At 37.1% G+C, this 22,637-nt stretch overlaps 1 protein-coding gene across 1 annotated transcript in view; it reads left to right on the top strand.

The window, feature by feature from the left end:
* BCKDHB (branched chain keto acid dehydrogenase E1, beta polypeptide) overlaps window positions 1-22,637 on the top strand; it is a 137,330-nt gene that overhangs the window by 14,994 nt on the left and 99,699 nt on the right. The window contains exons 3-5 of the mRNA XM_009887462.1: window positions 10,114-10,247; window positions 10,892-11,047; window positions 15,127-15,235. Coding sequence (XP_009885764.1) covers window positions 10,114-10,247; window positions 10,892-11,047; window positions 15,127-15,235 — 399 coding nt within the window. The remainder of the gene's footprint in view (window positions 1-10,113; window positions 10,248-10,891; window positions 11,048-15,126; window positions 15,236-22,637) is intronic.

Consider the following 22,637-nt stretch of genomic DNA (forward strand, 5'->3'; position numbering starts at 1 on the left):
GGAAAGAGAAGGGATATACTTTTTAATATAGAACCTGATACTCAGTACAGAGCTTAAAAAAGCTGTTCTAATGCATTTTTAAGATATTTCAAGATACACTGCTGGACAAAAAAGTACGTGGTGCTGAACTTCATAAAAATGGAAGTTTTCACTTTGGAAAATGCTTGCAGTGAAACATTTAAAAGTAATATTTCAGTAATATAGCATCAAAGAGGATGAAACTTTGCGTATTAAAAACACGAGATGGAATCAATGAGCATGACTAGTATTCACAATCTGCGTTAATACCAGGTCTTCAAGCACAGTTCATGTACCTTGTTTTAGATGTCAGTCTTCATGCCTTTACTATTTCTTAGGTGGAAGTTAGTGATTCTCAATTTCTTTGGTTAGTCCTGTGATCAGTATGCACTTTGTTCCGTTTGTACTTGTCAAGTGGGACTAATTTAGTATATCTGCTGTTTTTTCTGCCTCTGAGGTTGGTGATAAGATTCTGGTAATTATCACCACTTCAGTTTAAGAAGGTACTGCAGACTTTATTACAGGGAGTAGAATACTCAGAGTTTTCTTGGAAGTAATTTGCTTGAAGCCTAAAACGCTCAAAAAGGTCAAGGCTACCCCCCCAGTCCAGTCAATTGTCTAAGCAGCTTTGCAGCAGAAGCACTTTGAGAAGCAGGTTAATCTTAATTTAACTTGATTCAGGGCTATCTTCCAGTGACCAGGCTGACCTATCACAGTAGTCAGTTATTATAGAAGATCTCCTTTCTTTTTAAATTGCAGAAACATTAAATCCTAAAAACTTGGTAAAAAGTTTTCACACTTGTATGGAAGCACCAAGTATAGGTCAATTTATTGATTTTTCTAGTGCACTTGCTTTGCATTATCAAGGGACAGGCATGGTTACAAGGGAGATTCATAAGATGGTTTTCATTACTGCAGATAGCTGGTCAGTCAGCACTTTGTTCTTTAGCAGCATTGAATCCCTGCTTTTGTGTTGAGAACAGTTGCTTCACAATTTAGGGTAGATCCAGCAGGCTTTCAAATTTACTACAAAGTATTTCTACACTACTGATACCAAGGAGTGTGGGAGAGGGTGCCTTGTATTTGACAGTTTTGCTTATTCCTCGGTTTGTCATCCAGATAGCGTACCCAGCCTATTACAGCAGAATTTTCATTAACATGTTGTAATACTTCACTTTGGTAACTGTTATGTCTTTTCCCGTTGGATCTCTTGTTGTGTCATGTAACGTTGCAGATAGTCTGAAAATGCGCAGAACTGACCTAAGCCTCTTAAATAAAGCTGATCTATTGTCCCTTGGTTATACCCACATGTAAGTGTTTGGTAGACATCCATTTTAGGGTGTATTTTTGCAAGTAAGCGGTCTGTCATCTGATGTAGCTTTGCACGTTTAACTTTGTAGTCAGTTATGCTTTTCTGCACGTGTGCTTCTCGCACAGCACATTTTTTCTGTGGTTGAGCAAGGAATGCTATTAATCATAGCTGGAGGAATGCTTGAATGCCTTGGTGCAGTTAGGCATCGCACTTTTTTTCTTTAGGCTGATACAACTGGGTATAGGAGCCAGATGATCAGAAGGAATTCAATGTGGAGTGGGCTACCTGCGTAGTCATCAGTAAAAAGAAATTCTGGTGAGCAGATCTGCCACTTTGATGTGAGCTGCTTACCGAATATTTTTCTACCAGCGTGGAGCTGAATCAGTGCTATTTTATCAATGTCAGGAAATGCTTCCATCAGCAGGACAGGTACAGACATAAGAAGTTTGGGCAGTCAGCATGTAACTCTGCTTGGGGCTGTTAATGAATCGTAGAATAATAAGGGCTGGAAGGAAAAGACCTTGAAGGTCATCTGGTCCAAACCGGTACTCAACGTAGAGCCAGTTTAGGTTGGTTGTGGTCTTGTCCAGGTGAGTTTTGAATGTGTCCAAGGAAGGAGCTTACACAACCTCTCTGGGCATCTTGTTCCAGTATTTGGCTGCTGTCACAGTAAGGTTTTTTTTCCTGTTACATCATCAGTTTCCCTTTTTGTGGTGTTCTTTCACCTATCACTGTGTACCTGAAAAGAATCTGATCATCCCCCTTGCTTATACTACTGCTTGGCTGCTGTTTCATCATTGAAGGATTAAACGACGTGCAAGTTTACTGGCATTCAAAGCTATGCCGTTGTGCCATATGCATTAACCTCCCCTGGCCCCTTCTGTTCCCCCTTCTTCCTTGAGAAAGGCAGATAATTACATAATATATTTTAATATTTCTGGCTTATGCTTTAGCTTTTGGTGGGATGCTACTTTGTGACAAATGACAGGAAAGCTGGGGAGAGGACCAAAAAAAGTTTTTCCTATTTGCTTCAGGATGGTAGAGCTATTTGTAAATAAATTTTCCTGGGTCCTCCCTCATCCAGAGAGCTGTAAGCCTGACGGTTGACTAAATGCTTAATTTTATGTTCGTGCTGTGAACAGCTTTAAGAATTTACTAAGTTTTCCTAGAAAGCAAGTTTCCTTTCCTTCCAAACCCTCAATTCAGTGAATGCCCAGATTACGCGAATTCATAGATAACTGAGGTCACTCCCAGTCCATGGTAGTGTTTTCTTTGTACTCCAGCAGTTCTCCTGGCTCTGATATAGTTATTGAGAGTGAGGGTTAAATAAAACTGCAGTAAACATGCTTTTCTCCTAGGGGAATCTTGGGGGAGAGGAGGTGAAAGTGCAGTTTGGATTTATGGAGCTCTTGGAAGAAAAATGTACCGTCTTAAGTAAGAGAATGATGTGTTGAGAACACTTTGAGCTAGAACTGCTAGTTCAAATATTCTTGTCTGTTCAAATGTATGAATGCCTTGGCATTAGTAACTGGGGAAGACTTAAAAGGAAAACTTACCCTTCAGCTATTTTCAATTTCCAATTTACTTGAAGTATTCTTCAGAAATGTTGGCTATGTCAGTGGAATAAATGATAAACCTGTGAGGAATTCCTGTTCTTACCAATTACCTGTCGGAACAGGTGTCCTTTTCTTTGGGCAATACTGTGGTGATTAGTGCTTCAGAAGGGTCCAATTTTTGTGCAAGTGATAGGTTTTTTTTTCTTTTTTCTTTCCTCCCCAAAAAGAAGCTTAATTAAGACACCTGTAAAGAAGTGAAACTGAGTAAGAGAGATTTATCTGTCATTTGACTTTTATAAACCTTTTGTCTAGAATAAGAAGTTGGGTCTTTTGTTGCACAGTAGAGCATGATAGTGGATTTTGCAGCAGCAGAAAAGGAAGCAGCTAAATTAGTTTGGTGCATGCAAATCTCCATTCTGACCCTGTTCTCAGTCACTCACAGATTTCTGAAGTACCTTTTTTTTTTTTTTTTTTGACTGATTCATGTATCTTATTCACATAACGTGACTTTTTGGAATATTTAAGGAAAAAGTGATGGCAATCTGCTATGGAATTAGTTGCTATTTAATGGAAATTTGAATGAATTTTTCATTCAAAGTAACTAAAAGTTGAACTTCTTTTGAAAGCATACGCTGCGTATACACTGATTTTTTTTTTTATTTTTTTTTTCTTGTATGCGTGTGGATATATATGTGTTTCTCTTATAACAGACCCAACTCATTGCACTTGACTTGAGAGTTTAAATTGACTTAAATGGGGGCTGAGACCTGGTTGCTCAGCTGTGTAGTTGGCTGAGCTATGCCAGAGGTATGGCTGAGCCCTTGAAGCCTGCTGCGAATGTCTGGGCACGCACAAATGTTCTTGGCTCACACTGCGCAACTCATGTAGGATACAGAATTGGGGAAGAACAGGAGAGGAGTAAAGCTCAATTCTGTAAATTGTTATTCTACACACAGTAGGTAAAATTCATCATAAGAAGTTACAAGCTATTTGCGTATGAAATCCTTTTCATTTCATGTAATTACTTTTTATCTGTTAGGTAGGTGGATCGATCTATTGGGCAGCTCTGGAAAAAGCAGCTTTTTAAATGGCATGGCACGTTAGCGTGCAAGGATGCAAGACTGAGAGGTAAACAATCTCTGTGTCGGTGAAACTGAAGCCTTACTTTGGACAAGTAGATTTGTAGTTTGCATTATTCAGCTTGTAAGCTACCGTGTTTTTACTAATATTCACTATAGAGGAACAGTGCCCATTGCGCACCCTTTTTTAAAGCTGAAGACCTGCGACTAGGATGTCAATAGAAGAAGTGGCAGAACAAATTGATTAAAATTAATAACAAATTATTAGAACTGTTTAGTGTTCACCTAGGAGCTCTGAAAGAGCTGAATATGAATTTACCAAAGTACTTGCTGGGATGTGTGCCCTTTCACATGCTATCAGAGAAATGGAAGATAACAAGTGTCACCAATTGTAGAACAGGGGTTAAAAGGGATTGTGGGACCAAGAAAGTCTGAATACTGGGTAAATAGTGTTAAATTATGTTAAGGAATAGAGTTAGTAGACTTATGTAGATGTACATCTATGAAAACTCCTAGATATTCTAGGATTAGAATAGGTCTTTAAAGGCAAGACTGATTTGAAATTAGTCATTTCTATTTGAATTTTCTACATGAAGTCCCCAGAGCATAGCAAAGAAGCTAATCTGCTGGGACTTCCTTTTCTTTCCGGTCCTCTGTTTCTCCACATGCCTTCATGGTTGTTGCAGTTGAAGACAGAATATATTTAGCTTGTTGGACTCTAATTTGGCTTCTAATGGATGTTTTAAATGGAAGTTAATGAGGTCATGGGGACAAATAAAATGCTGCCCCAGTATATTGTTAATACTACTCAGTACTGACATCTTTTAAGATGCCTTTTATTAATACGAGTGATGTAGAAGTATCTTAAAAACAAACCAAAACACGCTCCTTTGACTAAATCACCAGTAGTACTCCTTAAACCACTCCAGTCATCCAACGTAGGCTCTTGCAGAGTGCTGTGAAATTACTCAGACTCGGAGCCTTGGGTGGTGTATTAACATTATAGGAGATCTGATATTGTTTGAATATCTCGTTTTTTTTGAAGTTAAATTGAGACAGGAATGTGTTTCATTGCAGATACTGAAATCTGAAATACTTTTTTTTTCCTGACTGCTTGGAACAAATAAAGATGAAGAAGGCCAAAACATTAATGCAGAATAATTGACTACATATGTCTGTAAACATGTTCTGTTAGGTTGCTATGAGACTTTTTAGTCTTGGAGGACAAGAAGATGACTGTAAGACTGCCTTAAAGCTTTTGTCCTGGAGACATAGGGTCAGTAGTAATTTGAACATTTGTGGGGTAATTAACTCTTTGTTCCAAAAATTACAAAGATCGATCTTTTTTTTAATTTAAGTAAAAATAGATCACGGGAGGATGAAGTAATTGTTTAAAATTTGCTTTTAATCAAATACTGCTTTTTCCATAATGTTTTTAATCTCTTCAGATTTACCTTATTAGGCAACACTTCTAATGTGTTTATTCACTTGCTTAATGTGCATTTAATCTCTTTCCTGAGTTTTGGGGATGGAGAGATGAGAAGAATCATCCTTTTTTTCACATAGCCCTATTTGCCATATTGCTTCCCTCACCGCTTGGAAAAGGGCACCAACCTGTTCAGATGGCTGGGACTAGGGATGTTTATAAAGCCGGGCAGGTTAATTGAAATGGACACCAGCGTAACGTCTTTCTTCAGAGGCTGACGCACCTGGTTTCAGATAACGTAGAGGTACCGCTTTCACCTGGAGTGACAAGTCAGCTTGCGGAGTTTCTGTGAGCTTGTTTTGAGCTGCGTGGCTGACGCAAGTAATAGGAGAAGAGTACATTTTATGAAATGTTTCTTCATTGGTACGGAAATGAAATACGGAAAGACAAAGTACCTCCGAGTTATTTGTCCGCTTGAGTCAGATTTCAGCTGAGTGAATGGTTTGGAAAAGATGATGTGAATGGCTGTTTATCAAAATTGACTTCCTTTTCACATTTTGAAAAAAATGTGAAAAATAAAAAATGTGAAATAACTAAAAATATATAGGCTTAATGCCTTTAATTTTTCAGTGTTTAAATAATTTATATTTGTTTTAGTAATGATTTTCATATTGAATAAATATAGGAGGTTAAAGCCACGCCATATGATTTTTAATGTTTGAGGAAATGAATAAATATGTTTTATTCTAATGATGTACCTTTTTGTCTTAAAAGGCTAGATTTTATTAAAGAAAAAAACCAACAACCCAACCCTTGAAACTCTATCCAAGGCTTGTTTTCCCATCTAATGAACAATAAAGTCCTTTAGGTTTTGCTTTTAAGAAGCGATCAGTACTGTTGTTGTACATGTAAAATCAAAACCATTCCTGAGTAATGAATCTCATTCAGTGACAATTACCTGGTTCTTTCTTTGTGGTTTTAAGCCATAGTGCTTCAGGATTATGTCTTTAATCCTCAAAGTCCAAATTAGGTGCTTCAAGCCGATCATGTTGTAACTGTCATGTTGTATTTCACATTTGCTTTCATTGATTCTCTTTTCATTTATGTCATTGTACTCCATTGATAGCAGCATGCTGCCTCTCATTTAATATCACAATAGTATTTCAGCAGTTTTGTTAGGATGTCTTTTATATTTTGAAGCATAGAGGCACAAGCTAGTGGGGTGGTTCTAACAGGCTTTTGAAGTCACTCACCTATCACAAATTGATACTAATTAGTTTTCAAGTTTTACAGGATTGTTCAAATATGTTTCAGTTTTTGTGTGCTATAAAGTTATTTACAGAACTAATATATAAGGCAATTTCAGTGTACTCCAAAAAATCTGTTAATAAAGAATAAGATTAGGTAAGTATGGTATGATCTGACTTCTGGGCACTTCTCAATAATCTGTTTTTTTTATTCTGCTCAGACATAAGTCTATTTATGTAGGTAAAGTTTTAAACTAGATGTAACTGCATTTCAGTAAATCAGTATGTGCTAAAATAGAGTAGAAATTCATATGAAGAAAAGAAGGCCAATTGAATATTTAGATTTCAATATAGTAATGCCAGGCTTTGAAATTTAATGTGAATTTCCCTTTTTTCGTTTTTTCTTCTGCCCCCCCCTCCCCCAGTCTCTTCTGTAGTCATATTTTTCCAGTGTTTTCTTTGCTGGTCACGTACTGTATCAAATTATCATGTAAGCAAATTAAGTGAAATGTATTGATCTGCCAATAGACTTAAGAACTGGGAAACTGTAATATGTCTTGGTAATGTTAATGCATTTTTAGTTTATTAAAATATAAGCTGTTTTAAATTAAAAACAATAAATGCATCGGTTGAAAGAGGAGGGAAATAAGATCTGTAATTCATGGCACACTAGATTAAATCGAAAGGAGGGAAGGAGAAGTTTGCCAACTGTTTATAGTTTTACAGACAGGTATGGGTACAGGGACGGCTCTTAGGGTTGCATGTAGAGCAGGGCTTCCCCACCTTCACAGGTGATGGTAAGGCCTGGGGCAACTACACATGTGCATAGGTGGTTTATGTTCTCTTTCCTTGACCATGATGCCCGTCAGTGGAGGGAGTGCACCAGAGGATGCTGTATAGTTTGGGAACTGAGACTACAGCCATCCTTCAGGATTGGGAACAATTTACATAGTATACACTCTCTCTAGGTTCAAAAATAATCTTGCGTTCTCCTTGTTATATGTGAAAGATGAACTCAGGGATTGTTTGCTCCAGCCATTTTGTGTGTCGATGACATGAGCAGGGCTATGTAACTTAGAAAAACAACTCCTTAAAAGGAGAAAAATGTGAATCGAGTCTGTGATAGGCTAACTGGTTGTGAAAGAATGTGCGCCCTAAAGTACCAAACCAATGGGAAAAGGGGACAGATCTTGGGCAATTGGGAGAAGGTATAATTACTTGAAGTTTTATAACTAAGTGTGCTCTTTTTGAGATGCACTTTTCTTGAATAAATTTTTATCTTTGCTTCAAAGACTTTGTCCTCTTTACATTTTTATCCATGAGCGAGTGTTTCTCACATTATAGAAGTTCTTTTGTCTTTCCATGGCATTATTTTCCTTCATCTGATGGGATTAGTTTACTGATCTATGTACTCTGTTGAAATGGGACTAAATAGCCCTGAAAGCCAAAGTTTCTTATTTTGCATGGGAGAAGCATGGTACTGATGTAACTGAAACCTTCAGCTGTTGTCAGCTCTTCAGGGAAGATGTGATTCCTGTGTGAAGCTTTTTGAAATGATTTTTGTTAATTCTTGGCAGTAAAGCCAAGACACAATTGATGTCTGTCTGAAGTGAGTATAACTTAATTACGAGGAAAATAAAACCAAGTTACATCTTTTCTAAATATCTTCCCCACGTCTGGGTTTCCCAGAGCATTCTGTCTTTCTGCTACTTGGAATGAAAATCTTTCAGGGGTGGGGCTGTTTTTCTGCAGTGACATTGCCAGACACACTGGTAGTACCAGTAAAGAAAGACTAGAAATATACAGACTAGTAGGGTTACTGCAGCACGCTGGTAAAATAAATACCCAGCAAGAATAAATGGCAGAGCTACAAACTTACTGCCATTCGCACTTCCTATGCTATTTTGAGTCTGAGCAACTTTTGAGCACAGTACCTGCAGAGATGATTATTTTTCTTCTAGGAGATATGAAACAAAGTACAGATGACCCACATCTGAAAATTACTGAGATCAGTTTGCTCATACACTTTGGAAATGAGAGCTAGCAGGTTTTTCTACTTGTAAAAGTACCACTTTTCTCTGATCTGCGAGATACTTCGCTGTGATTCAGAGTTGATCAGGGTAATATTGGGTGTGTTTGACAGCCACATGAAAAACCCCTACTTTCTCTCAAAAGCTATGCAGTAATTCTGTTAATCTGGAATTCAGTTTTAATTACTGAGCTGGCTGCAGTGACAATGCTGTGCTGGGTGATGTGTGGAGATGAAATACGTGTACTTAAAAGATTTGTAAAACAAAATGCCTCCCTTTAGTATATCGTAAATACAGCTGTGGGTAATGGTTCTGCTCTTATACCTTTTGAAAACCTTTTGTTAGCTTCCCTTTCTCTAGTTCATTAACTTGCAGCTATTGAAATTAGAAGTCTTCACAGTAATGGCTTTCCTAATAATTAATTGATTGGTTTGGTCTTTCTTTGATTAGTTAGTTATTTGGTGGTTATTTAGTTTTGTTTAATTTATTTCATAGTGACTGATGTGCATCCAGTTTGAAGTCTTGGTGTATTTGTGCATGATGGACTCCTACAGAAGCCTATTGTCTATTTCCCAGTGCTCTAAAAGGAAAATTTAATAGCGTAACTAGGTTCTCCTGTTGATCTGCTGAGGGAGTACAGTACTACTGGCAAATATTGTAAATATGTCTTATAGAAGATACTGTAATGGTATTTCATCTGCATCCCCATCCTTGTTTTTAATTTCATGAACCGAACAATTTTGCCTTCAGCCATCTGTTAGTGATGCATATTTGGAATCTGAAATTACTGTGGCACAGAAACATGACAGGGCTAAAATGACCTTTTTGCACTCCCGCAGGGAAGAGACAAACCCCAGAATATCTGATTTCCAGTCTTGTGCCTTCAACAGCAGGAACAGCTTTTTTCTTTTGCCTAAGAGACAAATCAAATTCTTTAGTAAGCACAGCCTTACCTTATGAAAGAAGGCTAGTAAGACTAGGCACTGCTTACAGGCAGTGTGGGGGAAAAGACAGTCTACTTTCATACAGATGCTATCGTAGATCCATCTGCCTTTGAGTATGGACAGTTTTTAATGCTTGTAAGTACTCTTTACTTCTCCCACATAAGCATGAGTGGTATGCGTGCTTATCCGTATATACATCAGAACAAATTATTTTCCTTGAAGTCTTAACAAGAACATTGTAAGTTACAGAAACTGTTCTTATCTTGCATTTTGTTCCCCCTTTTCTCCCTCTGAGCTCTTACAGATTAAAGTGAAAGTATCTTTACCTGCAAAGGTTGTTTATTGTCGCTACACCTAAAAAATCCTGTCTAAAGAGCCATATGCTTATTTGCAGGTGATTTGTCTATAACTTGAGTATTTCTGGGGCTGAGTTTTCCACTTTGAGCTGATGTGTTAAAGGAATTATTTTGTTTTTGTTGTTTGTTTGTTTTTTTTTAATAGGTAAAGATAGAGTTTTCAACACCCCCTTGTGTGAACAAGGAATTGTTGGTTTTGGTATTGGAGTTGCTGTTGCAGGTGCTACAGCCATTGCTGAAATTCAGTTTGCAGATTACATTTTTCCAGCATTTGATCAGGTCAGTACTAATAAATTTGAGAGAAGTAAAAAGAAATCTTGTTACCATTTAAATTACTCTTCTATTAGCCTTAATACTTGGTTTGAGTATGTAATTTTTGCAAATACATCCAAAGCTGTATTACTAATATTTATGCATGCTTTAAGTAAACAGGAAAGTACCAAGGCCAGTTTGAAGGCTCATTAAATAATGGAAATTAAAGATGTGGTTTGAAGCAAATGTCTCTTTGTTTGTTTTTATTTTTTGGTTTTGTGGCTGTGTTGGCTTCAGCAGCCTTAAATTCCTCAGCTGTGTCTTCCCAACACCATCTCTCCCTTCCCTACGCTGCTGCAGCCAGCCATGTGTCCACAGGACAAGCTACAGATTTGAACTGGGCTGATTGACAGGATGAGAACGGGGAAACTGAGTTATATGGTTACTCCTGAGGCCTACGTGTCTAATTTGAACACACTAAACTATTGCCTTATTTGCCTTGGAAAGTGTTTGCCTTTCCACTGACTTACAGGATTCCTTTGCTCCTAATTTGGGCCTCTGAATGCCGTGCACGGTGCAGATGTAGTTACATCTTATGTATTGTAGAGGCTTAATGACACATAACTAAAGGTATTGGACTGAATGTTACTTTTGTGTATAAATCTTCCCAGATTGTTAACGAAGCAGCAAAATATCGTTACCGCTCTGGAGATCTGTTTAATTGTGGAAACCTCACCATCAGAGCCCCCTGGGGATGTGTGGGTCATGGTGCACTGTATCACTCTCAAAGTCCAGAAGCTTTCTTTGCTCACTGTCCAGGAATAAAGGTACAGTAACTCTTATTTTATGAAGATTAATTTTTTGTTTGGTTTTTTTTTTGTTTGCTTGTTTGTTCGTTAATGAACCTGACTCACAATGAGTCTGAGAGCAGGCAGGGGGGAAGAACAGAAGTCAAAAGTCCACAACAAGAAATCTGAATATGTTAATTAAAAGCTCTTTTAGAAGTTTTCAAGTTATAAAAGTTAAACTGTGTTAAGTGTTGGAGAATTCATAGCCATTATTGAAGCAAACTTTAGTAGATACAGCATTTTGTATTTATTTTATACCTGTTCTGTGTCCAGTATAGTACAGAAATGAAATACTAACACTAATAAGTAGTACTATACTTTTTCTTTTCTTTCTTCATCTGTCTGCTTAAGTGCATTATCGAATTCATTGATATGAATGACAGTGGCAGGCACTGAGCACAAACTGAAACACAAGAGGTTCTGTCTGAACATAAGGAAGCACTTGGCACAGGTTTGCCCAGAGAGGCCGTGGAACCTCCATCCTTGGAGGTATTCAGAAGTTGTCTGCACATGGTTGTGGGCAACCAGCTCTAGGTGGCTCTGCTTGAGCAGGCGGCTGGGCCAGATGACCTCTGGAGGTCCCTGCAACCTCAACTGTTCTGTGATTCTGCGAATGATAACTTTAAGCAAGCTTTCTGCATGATACAGTGACATCCCTTGAAGCTAAGATTCCTAGCATTTAGATGGATAACTTTCTTGAAGAAGAGGGAGGGGAGGGATCTAGTCATCTCAGGTTAATAAAACCTTGTTTGTCAGCTCTACATTGTTTCCTGAGTAAACTTTTGTCTGTGGACTTGTACTTCTGGTTCAACTGGCATCCAGTCTATTGAGAAATGACTCATGGATTGATTAATGTGGAGGACTTAAGCAAAACCAGTATTTGTATGCTGAAGACACATGTTCATTGTTTATCTCATGTTTAAACTATTGTCTATGTATGATTTTGGTGTTCTAAAGCTTCAGATTTACTCATTTGCAGGGAGATCACAGCCATTTCTGCTACTTGTTTCTTTTTACTTAAATAAAAAATGTTGTATTATTCATACTTTCGCTCATGATATTTGAGAAATGGAATGCATCTTTATCTTTGGGTGTTCTTTATGATCTTTGAGGTGTTCCTATTCTGAACTTGAAAATATTTCCTGATACAGACAAAAGCAATCTTCAAAGTCTTTTTCCAGGTAATTGAATTAAATGGTTTCTTGAGCTTGTTGAAAAACTCGAGTAGTTTATTGTCATATGGAAGCACAAGATAACTTACATGATTAAGATACAGATGCCAGGTCTAGCTAATCTATGCTGATCTTCTTGGTCAATCTCAAATCTTTGTGTTGAAGCAAGAGCTGAGATTTAGTGGTTCACTGATTAAAACTCTTACTGATTCATAGCAACCTAGTACTTCTGTCCTTAGTCGTCTAAGTAAGTAAGTCAGATTTTTTTTATCACTCCAGATAATTTAATTTCTTTTCTCTCATCTCTGGTCGTCTTGTTGTTTTTCTTGTTTGTTTCACTTTTCTTTGGGTAAAGTGCTAAAATAGATTGCTACCACTAACAGCTGTCATCTCAGGTAAGGGTAAAAGGTAAATTAAATTCTGTGAAACTGATGGAAAAGTATACTAGTCTTTGATGCACAGGGAAGTATTTTAGATATATCTTTTGAATTTTGTATCTTTGTGAAAACAATGTCGTTCCTTGAATATTTTTTGCAAAGCTGCTCATTGATGCTGTTAGTAGTGTTTAAGGCTTTATCTTTAAGGTTGCAGTCTTTTTTTGAATGAATCCAAACCCAGCCCTTAATGTATGAATTCAGAAATGAAAATGAACTTGTAGTTCAGACATCAAAAGTCCCATATCTATGCATATTTTCTCCAAATTACAGGAGGAAGGGCCATGTATTACAAGCTGGGAGGGGTAGGATTGGTCTTTGGAGAGAAGGGTTTTCAAAACTATCCCCTTATTAAACTCTGGCAGGTTCATGACTTGAGATTTCTATTTTGTGTTTTTCTTAAGTGAAAGGTGAGGTTTGGCTTTCCCAAGCAGAAGGGAGTTTGCACAACTTCATCTGTTTGGGGGAAGGACTGGAATCATGACTGCTTAATACAAGGCTTGTTGGGGTGACAAGGACATTGCTAAATGGTTGTATCTTTTGTCTACTGTTGTGAGGATGTATGTCTTAATGGATTAATCTGTCTTCCAAAATTACTGTATTGACTCTCTCCATTCCATTGTAAGACTGCTCCAGAATATTTGCCATCACGGTTAGAAGCTTTCTTTTCATTTCCAGCCTAAATTTGTTCCTGACTAACTTGTATATTTAACTTGTCTGTCTTGTCATCTTCCCTTTCATATACTAAGAGAACAATTGTTTTCTCTTTAGTCTTTGTTTTGTTAGACTAAACAAATCAAATTATCAAAGAGATGTTAACAGTTTCTGAAGCTCTTTTGGCACCTGTTTCATTAATTTTCTTTCAGAACAGTTGATAATAGTCATGAAGTATTCCAACTGAGTTTCTAGCATTGATTTTTGCAATAGCACTAAACACTGCCTTGACTATATTATTATGCTTTTTTAGGGCTGGACTGCATAGTGTCCTAGTCATCCTTTGAACAGATAATAAATTCAGATCTGAATTTCTACTGCCAAGTTCTAAATTTATGACAAAAATGTAGTCCTTAAATGGGTGACTTTTCAGTATGTATTGCTCAGTTTGCTTTTGCGTTTGTAATTATGTCCTCAATGTGAACTAGGTTTTTTTGCTATCATCCTCTGTACGGGTAGTGACTCTCAGCGTTTGAATAGTTTTCATTACCATGTTCTGACTTAACATTGTAAATGAAGAAGGTAAACAAAGCCTGTCCTAAAAATGATCCCTAAGGAGCTGCACTAGTAACATCAATCAGTTGGGTAATTTCCCATGAGTTTGTTATAAATGCTTTAGTGAAATATTAATAGACTATTTCTCCCTAGTTTAGAAAAATCACTTATCAAGTTAATTTGATGTGCTAACAGATTTAGGTTGTGTTTTGACTCTTTTCTATTACTTTTGTATAATTAAATATTATTAATAATTAAACTCTCAAAAAATATTTTGAAGCCTTGGAAACTCCTGGAAGACAGTAAGTTAACATGTCTGTAATTACATGGGAATTTTTTTTTTTTTAAACGAGTGCTACAACTAATGTTTTCAGTCAGAAGGTGCCACTTCTAAGTTCACAGCTATAAAAATGTTTGCTAATAGACTTCATGTTGCATGTGCCAGCTCTTTGAGATCTCTGGGATGTAAATTAGCTGATCCTTCTGATTTGAGGAAATTGAGCTCTTGGGTTCTATTTTCATTTAAACTGTGATAATGTGGTAACTTTCTGTTAATAATCAACAATCTCTTAGATCATCCAAAATTAACTCTTCTGTTGGCAAATCAATTATACCTTTTCCTTCCAAGTATTCAGATTGCATCTGGAGGCCTTGCTTAGTTTCTCTTTGCTTGATAATAGTTTCCGGTATTTTTTGGTATTTGTTCATTTCCAGAATGAACAAATGCCAGGCTTCCACCATAAGCAAAGGAAATCATCTTTAAATAGCTATTTTCTTTTTTAGTCTTCAAAACTTACTGGACTGTCTGCATACCTTCCAGGCTTACTCTGGTGAATCTTTACCCAAGCAACTGAGGATCACTTAGCTGATTTTTTTTTTGTCATGCATCTACATTAATTTTACTAAACAAATGTTTGATTTTTTTTTTAACCTGACTGACTTTGTTCTATTCCTTCTACCTCAAAATGTTATTAAGATGCTAGTTCTACCTTATTGGAGCGGAGTCTATTAATATTTCAGTCATGGTGTAGAGAGGAAGTATTCAAATCTCATGAATGAACAAAATAAAATTCATTTGGAATGTGTGTTAGTAACAACACTGATGTTAATTCCCTTTATTAGAACTGCTCAATCTGTACACAGTTTTATTTAGAGCAAATAATTGCTTGGTTTTTAATATTAATTGAGGAAGCTTGTAGCAGAATTGCAGTTTAAATAAACTTTTTAAAAAATATTTTTGCAGATTGTTATTCCAAGGAGTCCTCTTCAGGCCAAAGGACTGCTGCTGTCATGCATAGAGGATAAAAATCCATGCATATTCTTTGAACCTAAAATACTTTACAGAGCTGCAGGTAAAAATATATATGTTGTATTTTCCAATAAAGCAAAAATTTTTTTTCCCCCCATATATTTTGATAGTCACAGCTAAACTGATACTGACTGTAGCAGAAGCCTTGACTTGGATTTGTTTTGTCTCTGGCTATGTTTGGGGGTTATGCTTTTAGAGGAATTGTGAAAACTGAATAAGATCTCTAAATTTGGCTGCAAAGATAGATGAACATTTACAGACTGATTCATACTTAGTTTACTTTGGAAGTGGAATGCTTTGTACAGTCTTGGGTTAAAAAAAAAAAGAAACAGAACTAAGAGGCATTATCCTTTATCAAATTGCAACATAAACCTGACAGAAGTTAAAGTGCTTTCTTTTTGATAACTCTAGATATTAAACTAAGTTTCCAGATCAGTTTTTATTTTTCCAAAAGTACTGAACATCACTATTTTCACAAAGTTAGAACTTCTTTGAAGTGCTTAATTTCTAAAAATCTTGAAAATCTGCCTCTTTAGTTTTTAGTCTTCTCTGGGAGGAAGTGTGATTGCTGTTACTTTTTTTGTTTGTTTTAGTCACAGTGAACTTTTTCGTTCATAGAAGTTTTAACAGCTATCATTATGCATAACATATAAGAACAGAGTAACTTGAAGATGATAGTGCTTGAGTTGATTGTAAAAATTAGCTTGTTACTTCTTTGGCCTAGAGAAACTGGACTGAGAACAGATAGTGGGTGAAAACAAGATTTTGCATGTGGAGACAGGCAGAGTGATTGGGTGAGAAACTGATACAATAGAACTGAAGCCATCACTTACCTTCAGTGTTTCTATGTCATATAGCTTTATATACCAACTATGCTTGAATCTTTCAGTCCAATTTACAAGTTGACTTTGTATGTGAACTGAAGTTGAGTGAAGGACAAAATGTTTGTATTTTACTTAGGACTTCTTAACAGCACTTTTCCATCAGTGCTTCCATTTTCCTCTTCCTCGAGGACAGAACTAAAGAGTAACAAGGGAAAGATTTGGAAAGTAGACCTCAAACTTACAAAAAAATAGCAGAATAACACAGGAACAAATGGGATATTTACTGGGGAAACTGCTTATTTGCTTTTATGTTTTCAAAAAAGAGCCAGAATTCCCATTAGCAATGTATTTTTAAAAGTTATGTGTATTTTTATTGTGGTGTGATGTACCCAAAGGGTGTTGCATTCCTTAAGTTCAGTGTGTTTTGAGAGCTTACTGAAATTTAGCAATAAATACCTCTGACTATTCATTTAGATGAAGCAGTTTGAAGAGTGAACTTGAATATTAGAGTCCTGTTAAACAAAAAAAAAAAAAGGAAGTTTAAAATTCCTGTGTCAATACTTGCTTTCCTAGTGGAATGAATGGCTATATATCAGTATCACACAGCTTTTGAGAATACAGGGAGGTTTTCGTGTTTGAGGAAATGACTTGTAAAGCAATTGCTGGATCGACTAGTGAACGTATAACAGCCTTGTGATTGAAATCTTGAGTAAAGGTGTGCTGAAATAGTGGTTCATGTGCTGATCAATAACGAATCATAGAGTTGCTGCAAGATGGTGTTGGTAGTTTCTGAAAGACTGTGATTTCCTCCTATATTCTGATGGCCTGATTTTCAGAGACATTACCTACATTTTTGTCTTAAAATTTCTAAGAAAATCAGTTCTCAAATTTATAATACATTGGTGTCAACCTGTGACAGGGATGATTGTGACAGGTAACTTCTTTCATTTTGAGTGGAATTTTTATTATTTTTACAATATAAAGCAGGAATATTTTATTATGTGGAAGAGTTTTGATGGTCCCTTTTTTCATTGAAAACCTTTCCCTCTGGCATGGTTAGTTTATCTGCTTAGCTGTTTAGCTGTCCTGTGTGGGTTGGGTCAGCTTGAACTGCAAGAAGAGTGGTGTCTGGGAGTTTCTCCTAGAAAATTAATCTTTCTTAGAGTCCCTTCTTATGCTGCTGGCCGTTGTCAGGGTTTCTTGAAATTCCACCACAGAAACTAAGTGGCCTGGTGAATTCAGGAACGGATCAAGGTCATCATGATTGTTTGGTCCAAGAGGCAGCAGCAGTAAGACACAAGCCTGATAAACATGAGCAAGATAAATGTTGGAAAGAAGGATTTTAAAAGTGCAATTGTCTTGTGTTTTGAGTAGAACAAATTTTTATAATATCCCATATGAGTGTGTTGATTCTACCAGGAGAAAGAAGATAGTATAGATTCAGAAATGCGCTTACACGGTGAGCTTGAACTATACAAGTATTTCTTGTTTCTTTCCATTAGTGTCTCAAAATACTACAGGGTCTTCCCAAGGCTGGGAACATGTAGGCTTTTCAAAACAAGGAGAAAAAATAGTATTGGATGTCCTCTGTTGCTTTATTTATCTCTCTCTTTTATTCTTTTTTTTTTGGGTGGCAAGGTGGGGGCAGTTATTGATTTCTACCAGAAACTTCCATTTTGACACTGATACATTTTTAGGAGAAAGACAGAATATTAATAGTATAATGTTGTATTAAAAACCCACCCAAGATTATTCCAGACAAAAAATAGTTTTATTTATTTCCACGATGATGGCTGAGGCATTGAATAATGAAATTATATTGCCCCTACCATAACATTTTTTTTGTTCTAGCTTCATGTGAATAGACATGTTTGTTGCAGAGAATTTAATGACTGATGTTACAGAGTGTGTGTAGGGACTTCATTGAAAAATTAAGGTGTCAAGGACGATAATGGGAAGTAGTATTTTCTATCTGTAAAATTAATGTAGGCATTTGAGCTTCATCATTCTCCTGTAATGGAATTTTCTTTCTCCCTATGAGGTCTCTGAATAGCTATCCATGATATTTTGTTCAGACTTGTTAATATCTTTGAAATTTCAGCTGAAAATAGGGGGTAGACGGGATAGTCTTTAAAACACAGGATATCTGTCCTTGTTTGTGTGGTTTGAAGCTACTAATGCTCTATTTAAAACAAACAACAAAAAACCAAACCAACCAAAAAACACAAAACCCCAACTGATTAGACCCTAACCAAACAAAAAACTATGCTCTCTGCTTCTGCCCCCAAGTGTTGCTAGTGTTGAAATGAACTGTTCGAGGCTAGTGATGGATGATAATATATATCTAGCTTAGGATGTATAACCTGAAGTTGCTTTTTGAGAATGTTAAGCAGGGTGCTAGGTCATTGCCATTTTATGGAAGCTCTTGTGCAGAACCAACCTTGTGATTTTGCATCAGATGCGTACCTCCAAGGAGTTATTTAGACCCACCAATTGCTTTCAAAGAGGTGGTTTTTATTTTTTTTTGCTTGTTGATGACAAGACAGGTTTTTCAAGATTAAAGCATAGATATTTTTTTTTTCTGTAACAGTAAAGACATTGTACAGAAAAAAAAAAAAGAATGTTTGTGTTTTGAAACCTAAGTCTGGTCTCCAAGGTAAATCAGAGCTGTAGCACAAAACATTTCAGTGTGACTATCATGTGGATATTGTGATTGCTTGCTATTTTTTTTGAATAATGAATTTAGCTGGATATCTTAAATGAACAGATTTGCTTATTCAAATGTTGTATGCTTATTCAGACACGAGGTAAGACTAACCATGTTATTAAATGAACATGAATTTCTATATGAACATTTGCTATCCAAACACGCCTTTGCGCTCACAAGATAGAAGAATAAAATTAGGCCTTAAATCTTCACCTTAATCAGGTGGATATCGACGTAGCATTGCCTTAAGTTTACCACATTCACACTGTCATGAACAGAGGAGGAAAGGCAACTTCCAAAATGATGAACAGCTTTGCAAGAACATTTTGAAAACATTTTCAAGTTTGTTGAAAAAATAACTCACACCTTAGATACCCGAGAGCCCTAGTAATACCAAAAGGAGGGAGTGGACTTAAAGCTAAGATCTTAAACTTTGCCTGGATGTCTGTTAATAGTAAGTTTTAAAAGTTACAGAAGAGAACTATGTGTTTTGCTTGAATGAGGTACAGTTGATAATTTCATATTCTGCATTAGCTCTGATGTGCAACCAAGTTGAAATAGTCCCTCTATACAGACGTATGTGTTTATGTGTAGGTACATACTACATGTTATCTATGTGCATATATATGTTTATATAGATATATATGTATGTAAGGCATATCATAAAGCAGTACCTAGATCAGAAAAGAAGAACTATACTTAGCATGTGTAGTTGTAGCTGGTAATTGCAAATTTCTTTTTCCCATACTCTGAAGCTGTACAGCGCTGTGTCTGTGGCTAAGCCCGCAGGCAGGACTGCCTATTTCTCTCGCACAGTCACCCCCTATGGAGTGCTCACCCTTACTCTTTCTTTCCTTTCTTGGATGGTTATGGCAGTGCTTGATTGTATGTCTGTGGAGTGGGGAATGGCTATGTTTCTCCCCCTGGACAGATCTTTTCTCTTGAGTGGAGGATCTTAGCTAGTCTAGCAGCCCTGCATGTTCCCACAGGAGACAGAACAGCCTTTTATATGCCTCACTCCAGTCCCTCCTGATAGCTGCTGTTTGGGACACATGCTTTTCCCACCCCAGCAGCTGGTGGGCAAGACCCCCCACTTGCTCCTGTAGCTCACACCACAGGCCCAGGGCATCTGCACCCTGGTTTGACTCCTGCTGCTGGCCCAGTGTCTTGTCTGCTCATGCAGGTCTCACCAGCACCTGGCACTTAGTCCTTCCAACACACACCCCTGCACAGGGTAGGATTTCAAAAGGAGGATTGACCACCATGATGAGGCGCAGGGCTCAGTCAGTCAAACATGCTGACCTGTTTTATGTTCAGCCCTTCTGTACCCCTTCCTGTTCCCCACCTTGTTCCTTCCCAGCCCCCTGCACCTTCACATGCCCTTATCAGCTGGTGTAGTTCCACACACCCCACACACTCGCCCCTCGCCCAATACCCTGGAGGCTCAGGGTTTTGTGCTTATCAGTTGCAAAGTCCTGGTTTGCCCATAGTTTCCTGGTAGCCCTTCATTCAGTGTTCCTGACCAGGTTTGTTTCTTGTCTTTGTCTGTGTTATGTTTGTCTTCAGGTTTGTGTCTCTGTATATTTTCTTTATCCTCCATCAGATAATCTTACTCAAAGAAACACTGCCACATTCCCCATACCCTTATCAATACGTGGGACTGAGCAGGTTTGGTTCTTGTTCGCGCTTCCCTCGCCGTTTGTTGGTTTGGTTTGTGTCCCTGTTCTTCCTTATGGCTTCTCCTTCTTCCTATTAGCCCCATTTGCAACGGAAAGATCCTTGTCCAGACACTCTTAAGGGAGCAGATGCTCCCTCCTTCCATGTAACCTTACAGTGGTCATCAGAAGTTTTATGTATGTTAATTTGCCTTGTCTAAAATTAGAAAGAAGCAAAGAAATGTAAGCCTTTCTGGATAGAAGTCCAGAGTTAAATATACAAGTACGCATATATAGAGAGAATTCTGTTGCTGGTTATCTTATGAGATTATGTTATTATTGAAAGTGCCGTGGTGACGTCCCCCTAAATGTCAGAGATACTAAGAAAATATCTGAATTAAAAAGGAAAAGGAGGCTTTGATTTATAAAAAGGAGCTAACAGCCTGCGTAGTGTCAAGAGAACATAATGATTATGAATCAAAGGATAAGATGAGTCACCTTGACATTATCAGGTTTAGACATCTTGTGGAGAACCTACTCTGATGTTTTTTGACCTTTTCAGTTTCACTTAATTGTACTATATATGACACTGGTGGTGTAGAAATAAATACGACTTGCATCAGTGGTTGTTATAGAGACAAGCCAGGTAAAATGAGAAAACGTGTCTTCTTTCTGCTGTTCAGACTGCTCTTTTAGAAAAAGCAACAGATGGTGCATCCTTTTAAAATTAACTTCTGATGGCCTTTTTACTCTGATAATTACAAGTTTTTGTTAATTGCTTTGTTTGAAATATGTGATTTACAATATTTTATTTATATCGTCAGTAATAGATGAATGGGCTGCTTTGTATATAAACATTGTTGTCCTGGTTTGGTTGATTATTATGGAAGAATATGCATAGAATAATTTCATATGCTGCTTTTCATTATTGTTAGTGGAAGGAGTAGTTTTTGTAAAGGCATTTGAATAAAATCCTGCCAAATCTGGACTTCCCTATAAATTTTTGACAAGCTGAATTTTGCATTTTAAAGTGTCAGGAAGTCTAGATGACCTCGTCCATTGGACATTTTGTTGCAGAATGGTTTAGCTATTATAAGAAATCAGTTACTTTGTGTAATTGTGTGTTATATTTAATTTCCCTAAGTGGATAAAAACATTACACTGAGAAGAAGCTCTTTTTGTATCATGTACACCTTCCAGTTCTTCCTCTGGTGCATCCTACTGTCACTTCAAAACCATCTCATTCATGTCAGTTGCCTGGGTTTCCACTCAAAGGTCTGGTGGCATCTTTATAACGTTCTTGTTCTCCAAGGTTCATGTAGGTGACCATTCCATGAAAAAGACAGTTATGCAATGCCAGTTACTATAATTGTGGGTTTCATTATCTTTCAGGTTCTCTACTTTCTTTTGCCTGAGGGATTTACAATGTGCAAAATCCATAGAAACTTGGTCTGCTTTACTGTGAACCAGTAAAGTGCAGTGAGCAAAGGCTGGATGGGCCTTTTACCTATTTCTTTCCCCACCTGATATTCCTTTAGCCAATTGTTATTCAAAGAAATTGTCACAGGAAGACTCTGATATTTTAATACATTAAAAATAATAGTTTGCAAAAAGATCTGATTTTTGTGCTGTGTTTAAAACCACTTTGTGTTTAAAATTCTTTTTTTTTTCTTTTTTCCTTGATTGGATGGACATGTGTTCTTGAGTTATGCTGAAAAAAACCTTCCTGTTCTTCTTTTAGAAAGAATGATTTAGTTACTATGTATGTCTCCTCTGTGCCTGTTCAGGTGAAGTGAGATATCTCTAACATAAGCGTAGGCAAAAACTGTTTTACTGTGAGGGTGATCAAACACAGGAACAGGCTGCCCAGAGAGGTGGTGGAGTCTCTGGCCATGGAAATACTCAAAACCTGACTGGACATGGCCCTGAATGACTTGCTCTAGGTGACGTTGCGCTGAGCAGTGGGCTTGGACTAGGTGATCTCCAGAAGTCACTTCCTACCTCAGCCATTCTGTGACATTTGTAGTATTTGTATATTGTTAGTGGCAAAAATCATCTGCTGTAACTTAAAAAAAAAAGACATAAATCACTCCTTGATTTATTGAAAAGTTGGGTTTATAACTTGTAAGCCAGGAAAAAACCTGGGTCATTCTACTTGTATTTGATCTGCCATACTAATGAAGGAAAACTATGAAACACTTAATTTCTCCTGCTGGTATCACTCAGTAGGATTTTTTATCGTAACTTCAAGAAGCAGTT

Source organism: Charadrius vociferus, unplaced genomic scaffold (genome assembly GCF_000708025.1).
Source record: "Charadrius vociferus isolate BGI_N301 unplaced genomic scaffold, ASM70802v2 scaffold185, whole genome shotgun sequence".
Lineage (NCBI taxonomy): Eukaryota > Metazoa > Chordata > Aves > Charadriiformes > Charadriidae > Charadrius > Charadrius vociferus.